This window comes from Hippocampus zosterae, chromosome 5 (genome assembly GCF_025434085.1).
Source record: "Hippocampus zosterae strain Florida chromosome 5, ASM2543408v3, whole genome shotgun sequence".
NCBI classification, from domain to species: domain Eukaryota; kingdom Metazoa; phylum Chordata; class Actinopteri; order Syngnathiformes; family Syngnathidae; genus Hippocampus; species Hippocampus zosterae.
Window position 1 is genome coordinate 25,443,270 of NC_067455.1, and position 17,715 is coordinate 25,460,984.

The 17,715-nt window shown below is 43.8% G+C and overlaps 1 protein-coding gene across 2 annotated transcripts in view; it reads left to right on the forward strand.

Moving 5' to 3' along the window:
- Positions 1-1,854: 1,854 nt before the first annotated feature.
- rspo3 (R-spondin 3) overlaps positions 1,855-17,715 on the forward strand; it is a 42,403-nt gene continuing 26,542 nt past the window's right edge. Inside the window, exons 1-2 of one of the 2 annotated variants that reach the window (XM_052064807.1) lie at positions 1,855-2,608; positions 17,488-17,682. In XM_052064807.1, the coding sequence (XP_051920767.1) occupies positions 2,509-2,608; positions 17,488-17,682 (295 nt within the window). In that variant the 5' untranslated portion in view covers positions 1,855-2,508. The remainder of the gene's footprint in view (positions 2,609-17,487; positions 17,683-17,715) is intronic. The other variant, XM_052064809.1, reaches the window with a different exon arrangement.

The window sequence follows — 17,715 nt, forward strand, 5'->3', positions numbered from 1 at the left end:
ACTGTCGCTGCGCCATTTTGAAGTCAAAATAACAAAAATAACACAACACTGGACACAGACAGTCGTGCAATCTTCACCAATTTTCTGCATACACTTTGTTGTCTGAAGCAGTTATAGATGAAAGAGGAGAGGATCAAAGCGTCCTTTCACCAGTGATTCGGAGACGTCCTGCTGAAAATGCACACACTTCTGCCACAAGCTAAGTTTTGAAAGCAAACACGAAGCTGTAGCGTCCATTGACGAAAAGATAGTCCACTTCTCCGGTCCCTCGTAATATAGCGGCTGGATAGCTCAGTTGGTAAGGCATCGGTTTGCCGTATGGGAGATGGTGGTTCGAATCCCACTTGGGGCAAAAAATGAGCACATAACACCATCCAGTGTGGGCCCTTGGGCAACATCCTTCACGAGAATGCCTACCTCATACATTGATGAGAGATGCAAAAATGGCTCTTAGGGTCCTGTTCACCTTATACAACTCCAAGCATTCAGTGATCCATGTATGCGGCTTCCTTGTAATCAATCCAGGCTGTGCACAGGTTGGTATGTCGCAACCTGCAGTCTTGTGCAACTGTTCTGTCAACCAGGAGCTGATGTTGGGCTCCTCTGGTATCTCTACCAATTATACAGCTTCGCTCATGTATTGATCCATGTGTCCACTTATCTTAGCCTGACATGAGCTTCCATGTTGTGGAGAGACAGGTTATTGGCCGATAGTTGGATGGGACTGCACCCTTTGAGGGATCCTTCATGATCAGGATCGTTCGCCCTTTAGTTAGCCACCCTGGCTGAGTCCCATCCCTCAGCAGCTGGTTCATTTGTGCTGCTAGGCGCTCATGGAGTGCTGTGAGTTTCTTTAGCCAGTAGGTGTGGACCATGTTCGGGCATGGTGTGGTCCAGTTCTTCATATGTGAGACTCTTTCCTGTATGTCTGCCACTGTTATGGTAACTGGGTTCTGTTCAGGGAGGTTGCTGTGCTCCTCTCTCAGGGTCACCAGCCATTGTGCACTGCTGTTATGTGCAACCTCCTTCTCCGATATGCCTTTCCAGTACCTTTCAGTCTCCAGTCTTGGTGGGTCAGCTCTGTTGTTAGGACCCTGCCACTGAGCGTACACTTTCGCAGTTTTGTCTTGCAAACAGCCTGTTTATTCGTCTGGCCTCATTCTCTTTCATGTACCACTTTAGGCGGCTGGACAATAAGGGTTGGAGCCTTTGTTTGGCAGTTTCGAGTGCTTCAGGTATGTATCATCTGGATGTACCGCTCGGGTATCGGCCTTTTCATCACACCTCTCTGGGCCTTCGTCAATTGACTCACATCTTTCCGAGCCGCCTTGATCTTAGCCTCCAACCGTGCTCTTATAGCCAAGCATCTCAAGGATCATTGATGCTGAAGCGTATATCAGCTCATTGGTTTCCGTGATCGTTACGGTAGGGATCGCCCTCAGTGCTGCATTCACACTTTCCACGAGACTTTCAGGTGGTACTTCACATAGCCGTTGTAATCGGTTTCTAGGTTGCCCAGCTTTCATTCTCGCCATGATCTTAGCTTTCAGGTCAGTTGCTGCCTCACTCAGCATTTCATTCATTGGGGTTGGCCTCCCAATCTCATCATCTGCATTCATTGGTGCTTGCTTTTTTTTCATAAAAGAATCATGAGGATTTTTTTTACTTTCACTTTGCCTTGCTAAAAAGTGTTGGCATCAATAGAAAGGGTGCATGGTGGGAGGCAGGAGGTCGAGAGAGGCTGCAAACTCTCTCCCTCTTTCTGACACGGGGGCTTGCCCTCTAAATAAACTTTTGAGCTCGTGGGCGGGGGGAGTTGGGCAGAGAGAGCGAGGGAGAGACAGAGAGAGCGAGAGAGAGAGAGAGAGAGAGACGACACAAGGGGAGTGAATGACTGTTGCACGCAAGGCGAAAAAGCGCTCGAAGTACGTAGATGTACTTTTTAGAGGCGTCTACCACTAAGGGGACGTGCGAGTTTGATATAGCAATTTATTTTAGTATTGTGTGCTAATGAGTAGTTGGTCTTGCTTGTGGGGCTGTATTTTGTAACTTTTGATGCTGAATGAAGGGGAGCCCACCAGCGCGCCACCAGCACCAGGACGCACGGCGCACCTCCACCGGGACGCAGCAGAGAGCAAGAGGAGGCCACTTGGAGTTTTCCCCATGGATATCATAATTTAAACGTTCTCTGAGTCATTTTCATCGTGCCATCATTTTGACTAGATGTTATTCTTGCTTTTTGTTTGGGAAGAATACACTCGGATGTCTGACTTGTTGTCTTTCTGGCTTTCTTTGCACATATGAAGCTCCCGTGCAGGATGTTACAGTCCAAGCGGCCCAGGCATCATTGGGCCACTGTGCACTTTCATCACCAAATATCACCACATTGTTGGGGACCGCGTTCTGTCTAAACAGAAGTCATCCACCATCTACTCTCTGCCACTATCGAAAAGGGATTGAACATTGAACATTGACATTGGCTTTTACCGGTCACATCTTTGGGCTACTATGCAATTAAAACTGATTTCCTTTGTTTTGATCATCTTGCACTGCATGGATTACACTGGATGCCAGCAGCACAACACCTCCAGGCACTGGCAACATAAACGTGAGTACAAGCACCAACATGTGATAAGAAACCTTAAAACACTTATTTTATGATACTGCCTTACGGTTTCATTGCAATGAAACAATGATGAAAAATTACAATGATATTGACAAATAAAAATGATCATATGATTATTATATAAACAAATTCAGAAATGTTTCATTTCTGATAGTTTCTAAAAACATAGTTAGCCTATATAACATGTTCAGCCCCCTCATGGTCTAGCTCTACTCAGCACACTGTGACAGGAGTTGTCAGTCCCCTTGTGCCCCTCAATGTTTAGGCTACCGTAATTTACCTCAGTCATTGTGCATTTGCAGGTACTCAAAACAACCGTTTGCGATAAACGTGAGAACACGCTTTAACATATAGGTTAATCCGCATAGGGACCACTGTTTCTGTTGGCCAAAAGTGTCCGTCTAACTGGACTGTCTATAGTGGATGACTTAATTGGCAGTGGTGGTTAACTGTTTGCTGTGCTCTTCTCCGCTGTGCTGTACCGTGTATGGTGCTGAGTGAGCTGGTTCCAGTCGCCCCCTTGTGGCTACAATGAACCAGATCACGCGAAACCCTGAAAAGTACATGTACTTTCAATGAAATGACAGGTGTTATAAAGAAACGTATGTGCTGATTTTGTTGTCTCTTATGCAGCACGTTTGTCAAAATACGAGACACTTGTAACACCTGATCAAAACACAACGTAGGTTGGCCTTTTCAATGCTGAGAATGTATTCCAAAAGAAAATACCCTAATGAAAAAAAATGCCAGTGTTTACTTTGTTCAAGCTGGGGAATAACTCTTATGGGATGGAATGTCCCCTCTCCCAGGGATCCAACAATGTGCCTCGTCTCTTTAGCCCCCTACTATCAGGCTGTGAAACAACAATTAATAGTGTATTTCTTCAGTTTTTCCTACAGCCACTTTTTCGCTGAGGGTCTCCAGATGTGTTATGTGAACAAAGCGGTTAGAGACAAGCTGATAACTGGAATATTCCAAGTATTCCCTGCCAACGTGGCATAAAAAAGTGTCTGATCTACAGCAAAATAATAGACCTTTACCCACATGTTTTGTTTTCTTTACCTCTCATGATCGACCCCTGATCGGTTTTGTCCATCATGAGGAGTTTTTGCGACCGCCAAATTTGCGAGGTAACTGCCTCCAGGGATGACAGTGCACTGCATTAAATTGAGTTTTGAGGGAGTCCCGCGGTTACATTCAGCATTTGGTGGCTTCGCTCATCGTTGAAGCAGAGCCTGGCTTTCCAACACTATGAACCCAAAGCCAGGATACTACGTGACATATCACCCCTGGAAAACAAAACAAAAAAAAATATCCAGAAAATATTTTTAAAATATCAACTAGTGTTCGTGGAGTTTTGTCTAAATAAGATTAAGAATACCTTTATTAGTCTCGCAATGGAGAATTCCAGATTCACAGCAGCAAAGTTATGAAAGGAAGAAGTAGAACAACAAAAAAATAGGAGCTGCTGGAAAGGCAGCCACTCTCGCGGCGCCATTTTGAAGTCAAAATAACAAAAAATAACACAAGACAACACATAGGACAGAGACAGTCGTGCAATCTTCACCACTTTTCTGCATACACTTTGTTGTCTGAAGCAGTTATAGATGAAAGAGGAGAGGATCAAAGTGTCCTTTCACCAGTGGATCAGAGACATCATGCTGAAAAATGTGCACACGTCTGCTACAAGCAAAGTTTTGAAAGCAAACACGAAGCTGTAGCGTCCATTGACGAAAAGAGATTAGTTCACTTCTCCTGTCCCACATAATCCGCTTCAAACTCCAAGCCGCGACTCCCAGCTCCAAATCCGCATCGGCACTCCGCGCCAACGCTCCTTTCTTCTCATCGTCGGCTCCTCAAGACCTCCATCCATCCAGCCGCAGACCGTTCAACAGCACCGATCTCTCCGCTGAACAAAGCGGGGCTGTGAAAAATGCTGCCCATTACAGGCACAAGACACAAGCGCCCCGGGACTGTCCAGCAACGACAGTCAAATGGCGCCGACATTCCTCCAGTCAAAAACAGTGCTGGTATACCCATGCTGCCGAGAAGGCGCAACCACCAAGCACAGAGTCTCCTCCTTGATGAATGTCGTGGCCAAAAAATGCTGAAAAAGGTCCACATCAAGTCCACACGACGTAACAACAAACACAAAGTGACAAAAGAAACACAAGAACAACAAAAAAAAGCAAGGCTCATGAGAGCACTTGCTGACGGCTGCCTACTCGGGCGCCATCTTGACTTCCTGTCAAATAGATGTTAAATAGAAAATAGATGTTGTCATGTACCTTTAAAACTTTATTGTAGTGACTAGTTCATAACATGAACTTTTTTAGAACTGCCGACACATGCCTGATTGGAAAGGAATTCTCCCAGGCAGTCAACAAAAAAACACGCTGATAATAATGAAGAAGTTACTAATTAAATAATAAATGACAATGAAACTCAATAAGTATCCTTAATTCACAATACAGTATTATGAAAATTTGCGATAGACTCCACTTTGACCATTGTTCAGTTATCAAGTATACCTAATAGCACACACAATTGGAACACAATCTAAATCAGGGGTGCCCAAACTTTTTGGATCGAAAATCTACTTTTCGATCACCTAACCTCCCGGGATCTACCCTTACCGGCGCGCGCACGCGCACACACACACACACACACACACACACACAGACACACCACACACACACACACACACACGCCATGATGAGAAACAGCCTGAAACAGAGGCATGCCACACACTTTAGCAGCCTGTTAACTATCGTAGCTCACACGTACCGTTTTAAAGTGCTTCCCTGGGCCCTCCTAGATTCCTATTCTTTGCTTCTTGTACAATTCACTGAGGGCACGAGTAAACTCTGAATGAGAATCATAACGATAAAAGATTTAGCGCAACAGCTCTGATCACAAGCTGCAATTGCAAACTGCTGAGCGCTAACAACTTCCGGTGACGTAATCACGCGCCACGTGATTACGTGATTAAGATTTACCTGCTTTATTTTATGAAGAAAAAAAAATAGTGAAAATGAAACTGATAAGATGATTAGGGTGCAGTGTATATTAACACAAAAAATATATTACTAACATGTACAAAGACACACAAATGGTTGTTTGTTTCTTTTCTTCTCGACACTCCTCGGATCTACTTGGGACCTGTCTTAGATCTAACGGTAGATCAGGATCTTCCTAATGGGCACCCCTGATCTAAATAATACTTCTACTGTGGGGTGGGCAACTGGAATACAATCACAAATTTGAAGGTAACTTAAGATAATCTTTATTAGTCCCACAAATTGGAAATGTGCCTTGTTTCAGCAGTAATAGTGGACACAGGAAAAAAAAAACCCAGCATGCAAGAAACTTTCTTCAGACAATTACCGGTCGTCTCAATTTCTGAGATGACTTTATATATTGCCTTTCAGTTGCCCCAAGGATGACTGATGAAGTGCAATAAATGTTCTAATCCATATACATGAATTGACTTTGCTTGTTGTTAAACTTCTGTACTTGTCTTTGTTGCATTATACATTATATAAAGGATAGCCCATTGCATGTGGGATGATCAGAGGGTCTTTACACATAACACTTCTAAAGTCGATATTGTTTACTGTGAGCAGGGGGATCATTTGGGGAATTTGGTGGTGAATGAATACCAATGTCAGAGAGAAAGACAGCTTGAGAGAGACTACAAGTCAACTGTCCAAAGTTACCATGCAGTATCACAGAACGCATGGCCAAGGCTTTCTTTCGGTGCATTCTAAGGGAAAGGGAAGTCGGTGCTGAAAATTTCAGAGACTCCACAAGATTTTCCTCTTGATTTAAACATGATTAATTATTAATATGTAAAGAACACAATTTGAATAAATGTCATCTTTATATCAACTAACACACCAATGGGATCTTTTTGTTCACCTGTGTTCTTGTGAGCTGTTTTATAAGTGTGTGAACATCTTAGTATGTTGTACATAATATTACTGTCCATTTGAGTTTGTCAGTGTGAGGTGAGCACAAAAACAAATCCCTCCATTTTAAAGGTCACCGCACACTGAGCGATGCGGCACAACTCCTTGAACACTCACCCAGTGTGCAGGGTTCTGCCACAAGATTTCACATGTGGCCGAGTCTCGGCCATTGATTGTGAGGTGATGCAAAAGTTTCATCGCACTTGCACAATGTCACAACGTCGCAAATTATAATCAATGAAAATGCACAGCAGTTCTAACACAGGTGAAAAATCCATTTCTGGGTTTTGCGCAAGGGGGACTGAGCCGCCAGTCTCGTGGTGCCAAGCGATAGCAATACATGATCTGCAGTACACATATGTTGTGTTTTATGACATTCATTCTATATGTACGTCTGTGGTTGAAATAACAAAGCTTGTAGCAAAAATGTACATGAACACCATACATACCGTGCCATTACATTCAAGTGAATGGGAGTGAGCTCCACCTTTCAAAAGATTCACATTTTTGGTCTTCAATTTATTCTTCAGCCAATCAAACTTTGTTGCACGTTCCATACACAAATTTGCAACTCAAAGTACTGTGCAATTAACACGACCAAAATACAACATAAGATGACCATCCCCCTCTTCTGAACATATACAGATAGATATGTCCATAAGCATGACTGTGCTCTCTATCACACACACACACACACACACACACACACGACCTGATAAACTGTATTAAAAAGACATAGCAAGGCACAGAGAAACCTTGAAGAAAAGAGCACCCAAGGGGAGCTCATCCAAGCTGACAAGACATTTAAAAATTAATGAAAGCATCTTAAAATTAATCCTGAAACGCACACAGAGCCAATGCAGCAATTTTAAAACTGGTGTAATGTGTTCCCACCCTCTGGTCCTTGTCAGGACTCGTGCGGCTGAGTTCTCAAGTACAGTCTTTTTAGGAAGACCAGAGCATTACAATCATCCCAGTGACAGCATGTGTAAACTTGAAAGAGAATGGGGTGTGGGGAGGGGACTGTGGCTATATTTGTCACGAACGTGGTGGAGGACCCCAAAAAGCAGGCAGGAGGGAGGGACAAGCAGGATGAACTTGACAAAATGTTTGAACAAAACATTGAGAACAATAAATCCAGAACAAACAAAGTCCTGAAAACAACAAGACTCCAAAAATAAAAAAAACATGGCAGACATAAAAACGAGGTGAAAGCAAACAAAAATCCATGGCAGCAAGGCACAAACAATGACCCGACACTGAGCAGTTGGGCCGGGAGTCCTTTTAACAGAAAACCTGCTAATGACATGATGACCAACAGGTGGGCCGCTGTAGGAGGAGCACTACAGAGCCACCTGTTGGTCCCAAACAGATCAACCATGACAATATTCTTGAGATATAACAAACACTCTGAGTTACATTTTTGACATGAGGAATCAAACTATGCTCAGTGTGAAAAATTACGCCCAAGTTCTTCACACATTGTGAGGGTTTAAGTTACTGTAGTTTGGGTAAAAGTTTCTCTCTCTGATCTTCAGGGCCATTAACTAAAACCTCAGTTTTGTCCTAATTGAAATTCCCTGCCATCCATGACTTAAGACATAAGATATCCTTTATTCGTCCCACACTGGGGAAATTTACAGCCTCCAGCAGCAAGAATGTATGTAGAAAGAAGAAAGAAAAAAGAGAAAAAAACCAACAAACATCTTTCAATTAAATGCAATATGTACACAAAATGGATAAATCGCAGTACTATTTACAATTTTCCTTCACATCATTTAATTATTAATATTATTATGATTGTTATTTTTTATTCATCAGCCTGACAGCAGTCGGTAGGAACGAGCGTCGGTATCTCTCCTTCTTGCAGCGCGGGTGTAACAGTCTCTGGCTGTAGGAGCTACCAAGTGCTGTCAGGGCGGGCTGGAGGGGGTGGGAGGGACTGGCCATCATAGCTTTTGGCTTAGTTAGCATCCTTCTGTTGCCCACCTCCTCCAGAGTGTCAAGGGAGCAACCCAGGACAGAACTGGCCTTCCTGACCAGTCGCTCCAGTCTCTTTCTGCCCCGGGCTGAGATGCAGCCTGACCAGCAGACAATGCCATAATGGATGGCCGAGGCCACCACCGAGTTATAGAACGTCTTAAGGAGTGACCCCTGAACCCCAAAAGACCTCAGTTTCCTGAGTAGGAAGAGTCGGCTCTGTCCTTTCCTAATCAGGGTGTCCGTGTTTGTAGACCAGTCCAGTTTGTCGTTCAGAAGAACACCAAGGTAATTGTAGGAGGTCACCCTCTCTATGTCCATACCCTGGATGTTCATCGTGCTGGTGAGGACTTTTTCCTGCAGAAATCCACAACCAACTCCTTAGTTTTCCTAGGGTTGATCTGGAGGAGATTCTGCTGGCACCAGTCCACAAAGTTTAACATCCAAAATACAATTTAAAAGTGTGTCAATAGGCTGACAGGCTGTTGTCAGGAGACAGGGCAATACCAAGCTGTATGTCATCAGCGTAGCTGTGAAAGCTGATGCTGTGTCTCTTGATGACGCCCCCATGGGGAAGCATGTAAAGATTAAAAAGTATTGGGCCTGAAATAGAATCTCGGGGAACCCCACATTTAATTTCATGGACTCTGGAGGAGTACGTATCCAAACTTACAAAGAAACATGTGGCTGTGACACAGGAATAAAACAAGTTCAAACTAGTATCAAAGATGCCCACCGGGTTTTTAAGTCCGTTTAATAAAATGTGGTGATCTACTGTATCAAAAGCAGCGCTTCGATCCATTAGCGCCAAAACGGTGAGTTTTTATCAAGTCTGCATAGCACCTGGTATCCTTTAAAATCCTTTAAAAAGCTGTCTCTGTACTATGGTTCATCCTAAAACCATATTTCTCTCAAAGATTCTTTATATATTTTTAAAGGATTTTATTAGAGAAAGAACTATTTCTCTAAAATTGTACTTTAAAACAATAAATTGGATAGTAAGTAATGATTAAAAACCCTGGGGTCCAAACTGCTCTATTTCAGTAGATATTTTAAAGTCGCCGGGGAATACACCCATCTGAAGAGAGAAATTGACTATATGCCAAATTTGTTTCTCAAAGAATCCATAAAACGTATTTATAAGTGATGGGGGAATTGGATCTAAAATGCAGGATGTTGAAAATACCCATCCATCCATCCATTTTCCGCCGCTTATCCGGGGTCAGGTTGCGGGGGCAGCAGCTTTAGTAGGGAAACCCAGACTTTTCTCTCCCCAGCCACTTCTTCCAGCGTCTCTCGGCAGATACCGAGGTGTTCCCAGGCCAGCTGGGTGACATAGTCTCTCCAGAGTGTCCTGAGTCGTCCCCGGGATCTCCTGCCAGTGTGACATGCCCGGAACACCTCACCAGGGAGGCGCCCAGTAGGCATCCTAATCAGACAACGGATTAGGATGCCTCCTGGGTGTTGGATTTACCTGGGAGAAAACTCAACCAAGTGTCCTTGTGTCAACCAGCGCGTTTCCTCCGGTCAAAATGACTCTGCAGGTTTATTAAAACGTACATTTTGAAGAGCTCAAAGACAAGACAAGACTTGTGTCATCGATTTTATTTCTGAAATAGTTTCAGTCACAGTGTACAGCGACAATTAGCCTTCTAAGATTTTGAGTGGGAACAGTTGAGTTCAAGGGTGAATGATTTGGGAAAAGAGGATCGAAGCAGAACTAAAATATTACAAAATAACCGAATGTTATGTGTTGGCAAGGACATGATGTAACTGACATGAGTTTATAAGGAGACATTCCAGGCTGGGTCGAAATTGTTTTTAACATTCAACTACAGGTCGTGTTTGTTTTCTGAATTGTCTGTTCACTTTTGTGTTAACAATCTTGCTCTTGGATTCTCATTGCATCCTCACTGTTTGTAGTGACATCTACAACAGCTTGCCTGCGTAAACATGATACGAATACATCAATTGCATAATCAAAAACGACAACTTGTAAGTCATCCATGCCCGATTGTAAATTACATTTATTTGCTGGGTGGAGTACAATTCCCCACATGTACAGTAATTGCTGCTTGTATATACATATATGTGGTGAGCCATTTCAATTTAAGATATTCTTTATTTGTCCCGCAATGGGGAAATTTACAATCAGAGTTCAGAAAGGAAACCACAAGGTATAGATAGGGGGAAAAAAAACACGCTCGAACTATCCTCTTCTGAGGATAATTTAGGTCAAGGATAAAAAAAAAAATGGTGCCTTATTAGTGATTTGGAAACTAATGTAAGTTTGTAAGTCTTTAAAAAAATGATACAATTTACGATAGCGGATGAAGTATTTTAATGCTTAACTTTACTTGTAGGGCGGCCCGGTAGTCCAGTGGTTAGCACGTGGCTTCACAGTGCAGAGGTACCGGGTTCGAATCCAGCTCCGGCCTCCCTGTGTGGAGCTTGCATGTTCTCCCCGGGCCTGCGTGGGTTTTCTCCGGGTGCTCCGGTTTCCTCCCACATTCCAAAAATATGCATGGCAGGCTGATTGAACACTCTAAATTGTCCCTAGGTGTGAGTGTGAGCGTGGATGGTTGTTCGTCTATGTGTGCCCTGCGATTGGCTGGCAACCGATTCAGGGTGTCCCCCGCCTACTGCCCGGAGACGGCTGGGATGGGCTCCAGCACCCCCCGCGACCCTAGTGAGGATCAAGCGGTACGGAAGATGAATGAATGAATGAATGAATGAATGAATGAATGAACTTTACTTGTATTATGGATATGGCACACATGGAATCATCGATTGTTATTGGCTCACACTCAGCGACTGTAAGTGTACACAAATAGGACCAGACATACAGCATCACTGTGTTGTTTCTGTGTATGTTTGTAAGATTTGTGACAGTATAACCAAATTAGAGCTTTCATGGACAGTAATTCGGTAAACAATTTAAATGAACTATAAAAATAGGTTTAAATATAAAATATAGCAAATCACACAGGAAAATATAATACAAATGAAAATAAAGATTTTTTTTCAATAATAAAAAATCAAAACTAAACACACTTACGTCATCAGGCGTCGACAGGTATGGCAGCCTCGTTACATGCTCCCTAGGATTATCCCTGTTTTTGGCAACACGAGGGAAAAGTTACTTAGCATTGGGGAGTCTACGCTCTGACTTTTTTTTTTACCAGCAAACGAAAATCCACAAGGTTTTTCTGAGCTAATCGCGAGCGGAGCGTCTGCGCTGTACGGAGCATGGAAACGCCGCCGGAGGAGGGGGAAGAGAGCCGGCGTGGTAGTCAAGCTCTGGTAGTCAAGCTCTGGCAGCGTGGATTTTCGAACCCCACTCCCATTGATCAATCTTGCTAATCTCAATCTTGTTTGGCTACGATCCCTGCCAAACAAGATGGATGAACTTCTTCAGACACTGTAACATCATACATCAGTTTCTGTGAGGACATGTGTGTACCAACGAAGTCCTTCCGTTCCTTCAAAAATAACAAGCCATGGTTCACTCCCAAATGCAGGCAACTCAGGAAAGAGAAAGAGGCCGCATTTAGAGGTGGAGATCGGGCACTGTGCAAACACGCCCGAAACCAATTGACAAAGGAAATTAACCTCGCTAAGAGAAGCTATGCAGAGACACTGAAAAAACTGTTCTCTGCGAACGACTCTGCATTAGGGATGTGAATCTCAGCACTGAGGACGATTCGATACACATCTCGATGCACTACCAGCAATGCGATACTTAAACGATACATGGAATTTTCTGGCGACACGATGCGATACGTTTCACCGTCTTCACGATGTGATACAACGCGTATGATACGCATTTAGTTCAAATCAATGCGATACGATACGATACAGTGCAATTTGTTGTGATATTGTGCAATTAAACATGATGCAAATACGCAAAGAAAAAAAGTTTTAAAAAAGATGGAATTCAGTATGGTATTGCAAAAAGTAGACCACATTATTCCTTATAAACAGTAGTACGTGTAAAACAACTTATTTAAGCCCTTTCACAATTGTGTTTTGTGCAAAGAAAATGTAAACAATTTGGCACCTGAGACTCACAGCTGTTGCTGTAGTGTAAACACAAACAAACTACTCACTGTGTGTCTTATATGAAATATCCATCTCCATAGGACAGAAAAATACAATTGAAACAATGTGGCAGTCACAGCCTCAAAGCTGCCGTGTGTATTGTAGCGTACACAGACCACTCTCACTGAGTGTCAAAATGAAATGTCCAAAAGAGTCATCCATATATAGTTTTTCCAAGGGGACCCCCAAATAAGAGCCGATTTTTTTCTGATCCTGACCTGGTTTGCCAAGAGTTTCTCCGGTGTCCAACGAGGAACTGGACGGGGAGGCGGGGGGAAACTTGTCGGTGATGTGGTGCCATCGTTTTAAGTGGTCTGCATATTTGTGGTGCTGCCGTTGTATGGCTTCGTAGTGCGACATTCTTTGCAAATTACGGAGCTTTTATCAATCTTTCCGTCTTTCTTTTCGAAGCCGTAGTATTTCCAAACATAAGATCTGAATGTTGCGGAAGCATTAAATACAGTAGTTTCGCTAGTTGTGTACTGGACTGTATGTGACGCACGGCTACCGTCCGTATTCAACACAAAACGCAAAACAATGATGGTGCATTCATAGCGCCTAGGAAAGGGCAGATAGTTGACATTTAACATGAATAAAACGGCGTTTGAATCGGATTTTACCGATACCCACCAGTGCATCGTGATGAATCTCGATTTCACCCGTCAATCGCGTCGTACCCAGTGAATGAGCCGATGCACTCGCATCGCGCACGTGTGCATCGATGTATCGATTAATATCGATTATTTTCCACACCCTTACTCTGCATATGTGTGGAATGGCTTGAAAGCAATCACAAAGTATAGAATGCCACCCCCCAAACAGTGAACAAGAAGTGGCTTGCTGATGAACTAAACATGTTTTTCTGCTCTTTGAAAAGGACACCCCGATTTCCCACACACACACACACCTCTACCAGAAACTAGTCTATCTACCCCACCCCCCTCCCTCCCCACCCTCTTTTTCTCCCCTACAGATCCATGAACAGGACGTGAGACGGCTCTTCAAGCAGCAGAAGATCAAGAAAGCTGCGGGCCCGACAAAGTGTCCCCCTCCTGCCTGAAAGTCTGCGCTGACCAGCTCGCTTCGGTCTTCACACAAATCTTCAACAGAGCTGTGTGAGGTCCCATACTGCTTCAAACAGTCTACCATCATCACAGTTCCTAAGAAACCAGCAATATTGGAACTGAACAACTACAGGCCTGTCGCTCTGACGTCTGTGGTCATGAAGTCCTTTGAACGCCTTGTGCTGAACCACTTAAAGAACGTCACCGGACCCCTGCTGGACCCTCTTCAGTTTGCCTACCGGGCAAACAAGTCTGTGGAGGACGCAGTCAACATAGGCCTGCATTACATCCTAGAGCACCTCGACAGCACAGGGAGCTACGCAAGGATCCTGTTTGTGGATTTCAGCTCTGCGTTCAACATCATCACCCCCAAACTTCTCCAGCCCGGTGTGTCCCCTACGATCTGCCAGTGGATCCTCAGCTTCCTGACGGGACGGACACAACAGGTGAGACTGGGAAGAACAACATCATCACCACGCACCACTAGCACTGGAGCCCCACAAAGATGTTTCCTCTCTCCATTGCTCTTCTCCCTCTACACAAACGATTGCAACAACAAGTCAACAAGTCCAGCTGTCAAACTCATAAAGTTTGCAGACGACACCAAGGTCATCGGTCTCATCAAAGACGGCGACGAGTCTGCATACCGACAACAAGTGGAGCAGCTGGAGCTCTGGTGCAACCGACACAACCTCGGGCTGAACACGCTCAAGACTGTAGAGATGATCGTGGACTTCAGGAAACATCCTTCACCACACTTGCCCCTCACACTACCCAACTGCCCTGTGTCAACCATCGAGACCTTCAGGTTCCTGGGAATCACAGTCTCCCAGGACATGAAGTGGGAAGTCAACACCACCTCCATCCTAAAAAGGGCCCAGCAGAGGACGTACTTCCTGAGGCTGCTGAGGAAGCATGGCCTGCCACAGGAGGTGCTACGTCAGTTCTACACGGCAGTCGTTGAATCAATCCTGTGTTCTTCCATCACGGTTTGGTTTGGAGCCGCCACAAAAAAGGACAAAATCAGACTTCAAGGGACAGTTAGAAGAGCGGAAAAAATCATTGGCACCGCCCTACCCACTCCTGAGGACTTGCACACTGCAAGTTTCAAAACAAGGGCACAGAAAATCCTCCTGGATCTCCCGCACCCTGCCACCACCTTTTCCAGCTACTCCCCTCAGGCAGGCACTACAGATCCATGCGCACCAAATCCAGCAGACACTTACACAGCTTCTTCCCTCTAGCCATTAACTCCCTAAACAGTCACTGACTTACCTATTTGCATACGTATTTGTCAAAACCTAAACAGTCACTGACGCAGTCACTCTTCTTGTACAACAAATACTGCTTCTAGTCACTCGAAATGGTTCAATGATTTTCTGCACCAACTGTACAACTGTCATAGTATTGTACTCTACCACTGATCCATTTAGCTCTGCTTGGTTCACTCCGATTCACTTACATTACGAAATGTCCTTCCATACCTATTTGTCATGTCCTTTTTTATGATGATACTAATGCAGCATGTTTACCGGAGACAAAGTCTTTGTGTGTTTTACATACTTGGCCAATAAAGATGATTCTGATTATGATTCTGATTGTGACCAACTCACAACAACACTATGGAGCTCCACCACTGTTAATTAAAATTTGCCCCTTATTGTGTCTGCTAAATAGGGCAACCTTAAAACTGCAATGTGTAGCTTCTGTCCTACCCGAAGCAGGAATTCTGCATTACAACAGAGCCGTCGCTTTCATATGAGATAGGCCAGTGGATCCCAAACACTGATCCACATGAAGAGACAGACCAAAAATATGTTTTTAATTTCTTTTTCTTTGTGGAGCATGTCCATTAAATGCCAATCACCCAGCAAACGACCTCCTGGATGTGCCTACTTCGGCTCAAAAATCATGATATTAGGATGATAAGATGTGAGCATATTTACTTGATCAGACGCAGCAGAAATAGGTTTGAGAAGCCAATTAGAGTCAACATTTTCCTGCTCTACCTTCGTTTGCAAGGCAAAGTAAACAGAAAGTGATAGTAAGAAGTAAACAATGACCAAACATGCAGCTAAACGCACAGCTGTTGGGCAGCCATACTTAAAGGCATTATTCACTGAAAATTCTGATAATTTTACAAAAGAAGTCTGTCAAGATACCGGGCTCTCTAAATCCTGCACCGCGTGTGGTGTAACACAGTACGGAGGCATGTTAAACCCAGTGTCGATAATTTCAAAGATAAGAAGCAGATCTGCGAGAGGGAAGGTGGTGCCGCTGTGAAAGTGGCCACAGCTGACTTCAATCATGGCCGATCAAGGAGTAGTGCCGTCCAAGCGGGATGATTTCAAACATATAATTCCGCATTTTCCGGATTATAAATCGCTCCTCAGTGTAGGTCGCACCAGCCATAAAACGCATAATAAAGAAGGAAAAAAATCATATATAAGTCGCACTGGAGTATAAATCGCATTTTGGGGGGAAATTTGTTTGATAAAATCGATCACCAAGAACAGACATGTCATATTGAAAGGCAAATAAAAATGTAAATAGAGAACAACAGGCTGAATAAGTGTACGATAAGCTAATGTTACATAACGGATAAACAACGAACTGATAATGTGTCTGTTGTGTTCACATGACATATTAAGAGTTATTCAGACAACAATGGCACAAAGAATGTGCAAACAAGTTTCCCAAAGCATCAGTGCAACTCCAAATCACGAAATCAAATGAAATCTTCATCCTCTGTGTCACTTTTAAAGAACCCCGCGAACTCCGGTGGTAGAAGATGCGGCACTTCCTCTCCTACGTCGCTTACATCAGAATTATCGTCAGTTGTTTTGTCAGTTATGGCCAATTTGTCAAGTATCAACACAGGGCGAGAGCCCCCTCTTGCGATTTAATGTGAAAATAACATGTGAAATGATATAATGTGTTAATCATTTCACACATAAGTCGCTCCAGGGTATAAATCACACCGTTGGCCAAACCAAGACCAAAAACTGTGATTTATAATCCAGATAATACGGTACAATGATTCAGCGAGTTTAATGTGTGCTGTTCCCAGATTTTTTAATGAAATACACCACTGCAGACCAGCTCTGCGACCCTGTGCCAGTGTTAGACATGGTCTGAGCAGGCATAACGTTTAAATCAACTTTCTGCCACTGAATTGTCTTTGCGCCATGCGCAGCTCCATGACATTGCTTCTGGTGTGCCAGCCACCCCAGCTTCACGGAGACCCATCTGCCAAATCGGTAACCTGTTTCTGAAATGAGGACCAGTCATGATCATCGACAGCTTTGGCTCCAAGTGCACACTGCTGACTGCAGCTGTGCGGTTACACAAACAAATACGGAGAGTTCTGAGTTTTTTTTTCATCCCAAATTATTCTAATTATCTCTGCGAGGTACTTTTTAGAACTCTTATCTTTTATCTAATCAGAATTCAAAATTACAATTAAAAAGAAAACGTTCGCATAATGGGGGAAAAAATCACATTGTAAAATTGACAATGATAATTTCTGAGTAATCCCCACCAGGGAGAAAACTCTCACTGACATGCATTGGAGTAACTTCATCAAGAAAACTGACAAATCATGGGGGTGGTGGGTAAGCAGCAGTTGCTGCACTTGCACTACTCAGACGAAATGAGGCTGATATCACAAGAAAATTGGCCTTTTTGTCTTTTCTACCAAGATGTGAGAGTAATACATAATTGTGCACCTGTATTTCCTCAACAGAAATCTCTGGCGTGAGTTCAGGGTGCCAGCAGGGTGGCTGTCTAACCTGCTCTGACTACAATGGCTGCCTTTCCTGCAAGCCACGCTTCTTTATGCATTTGGAGAGGAGTGGGATGAAGCAGATCGGGGTGTGCATGACTTCCTGTCCTTCAGGCTTTTACGGCACCCGCTCACGAGAAAGAAATACGTGCACAAGTAAGCAAATGGGCGTATCCTGTGCAAATGAAC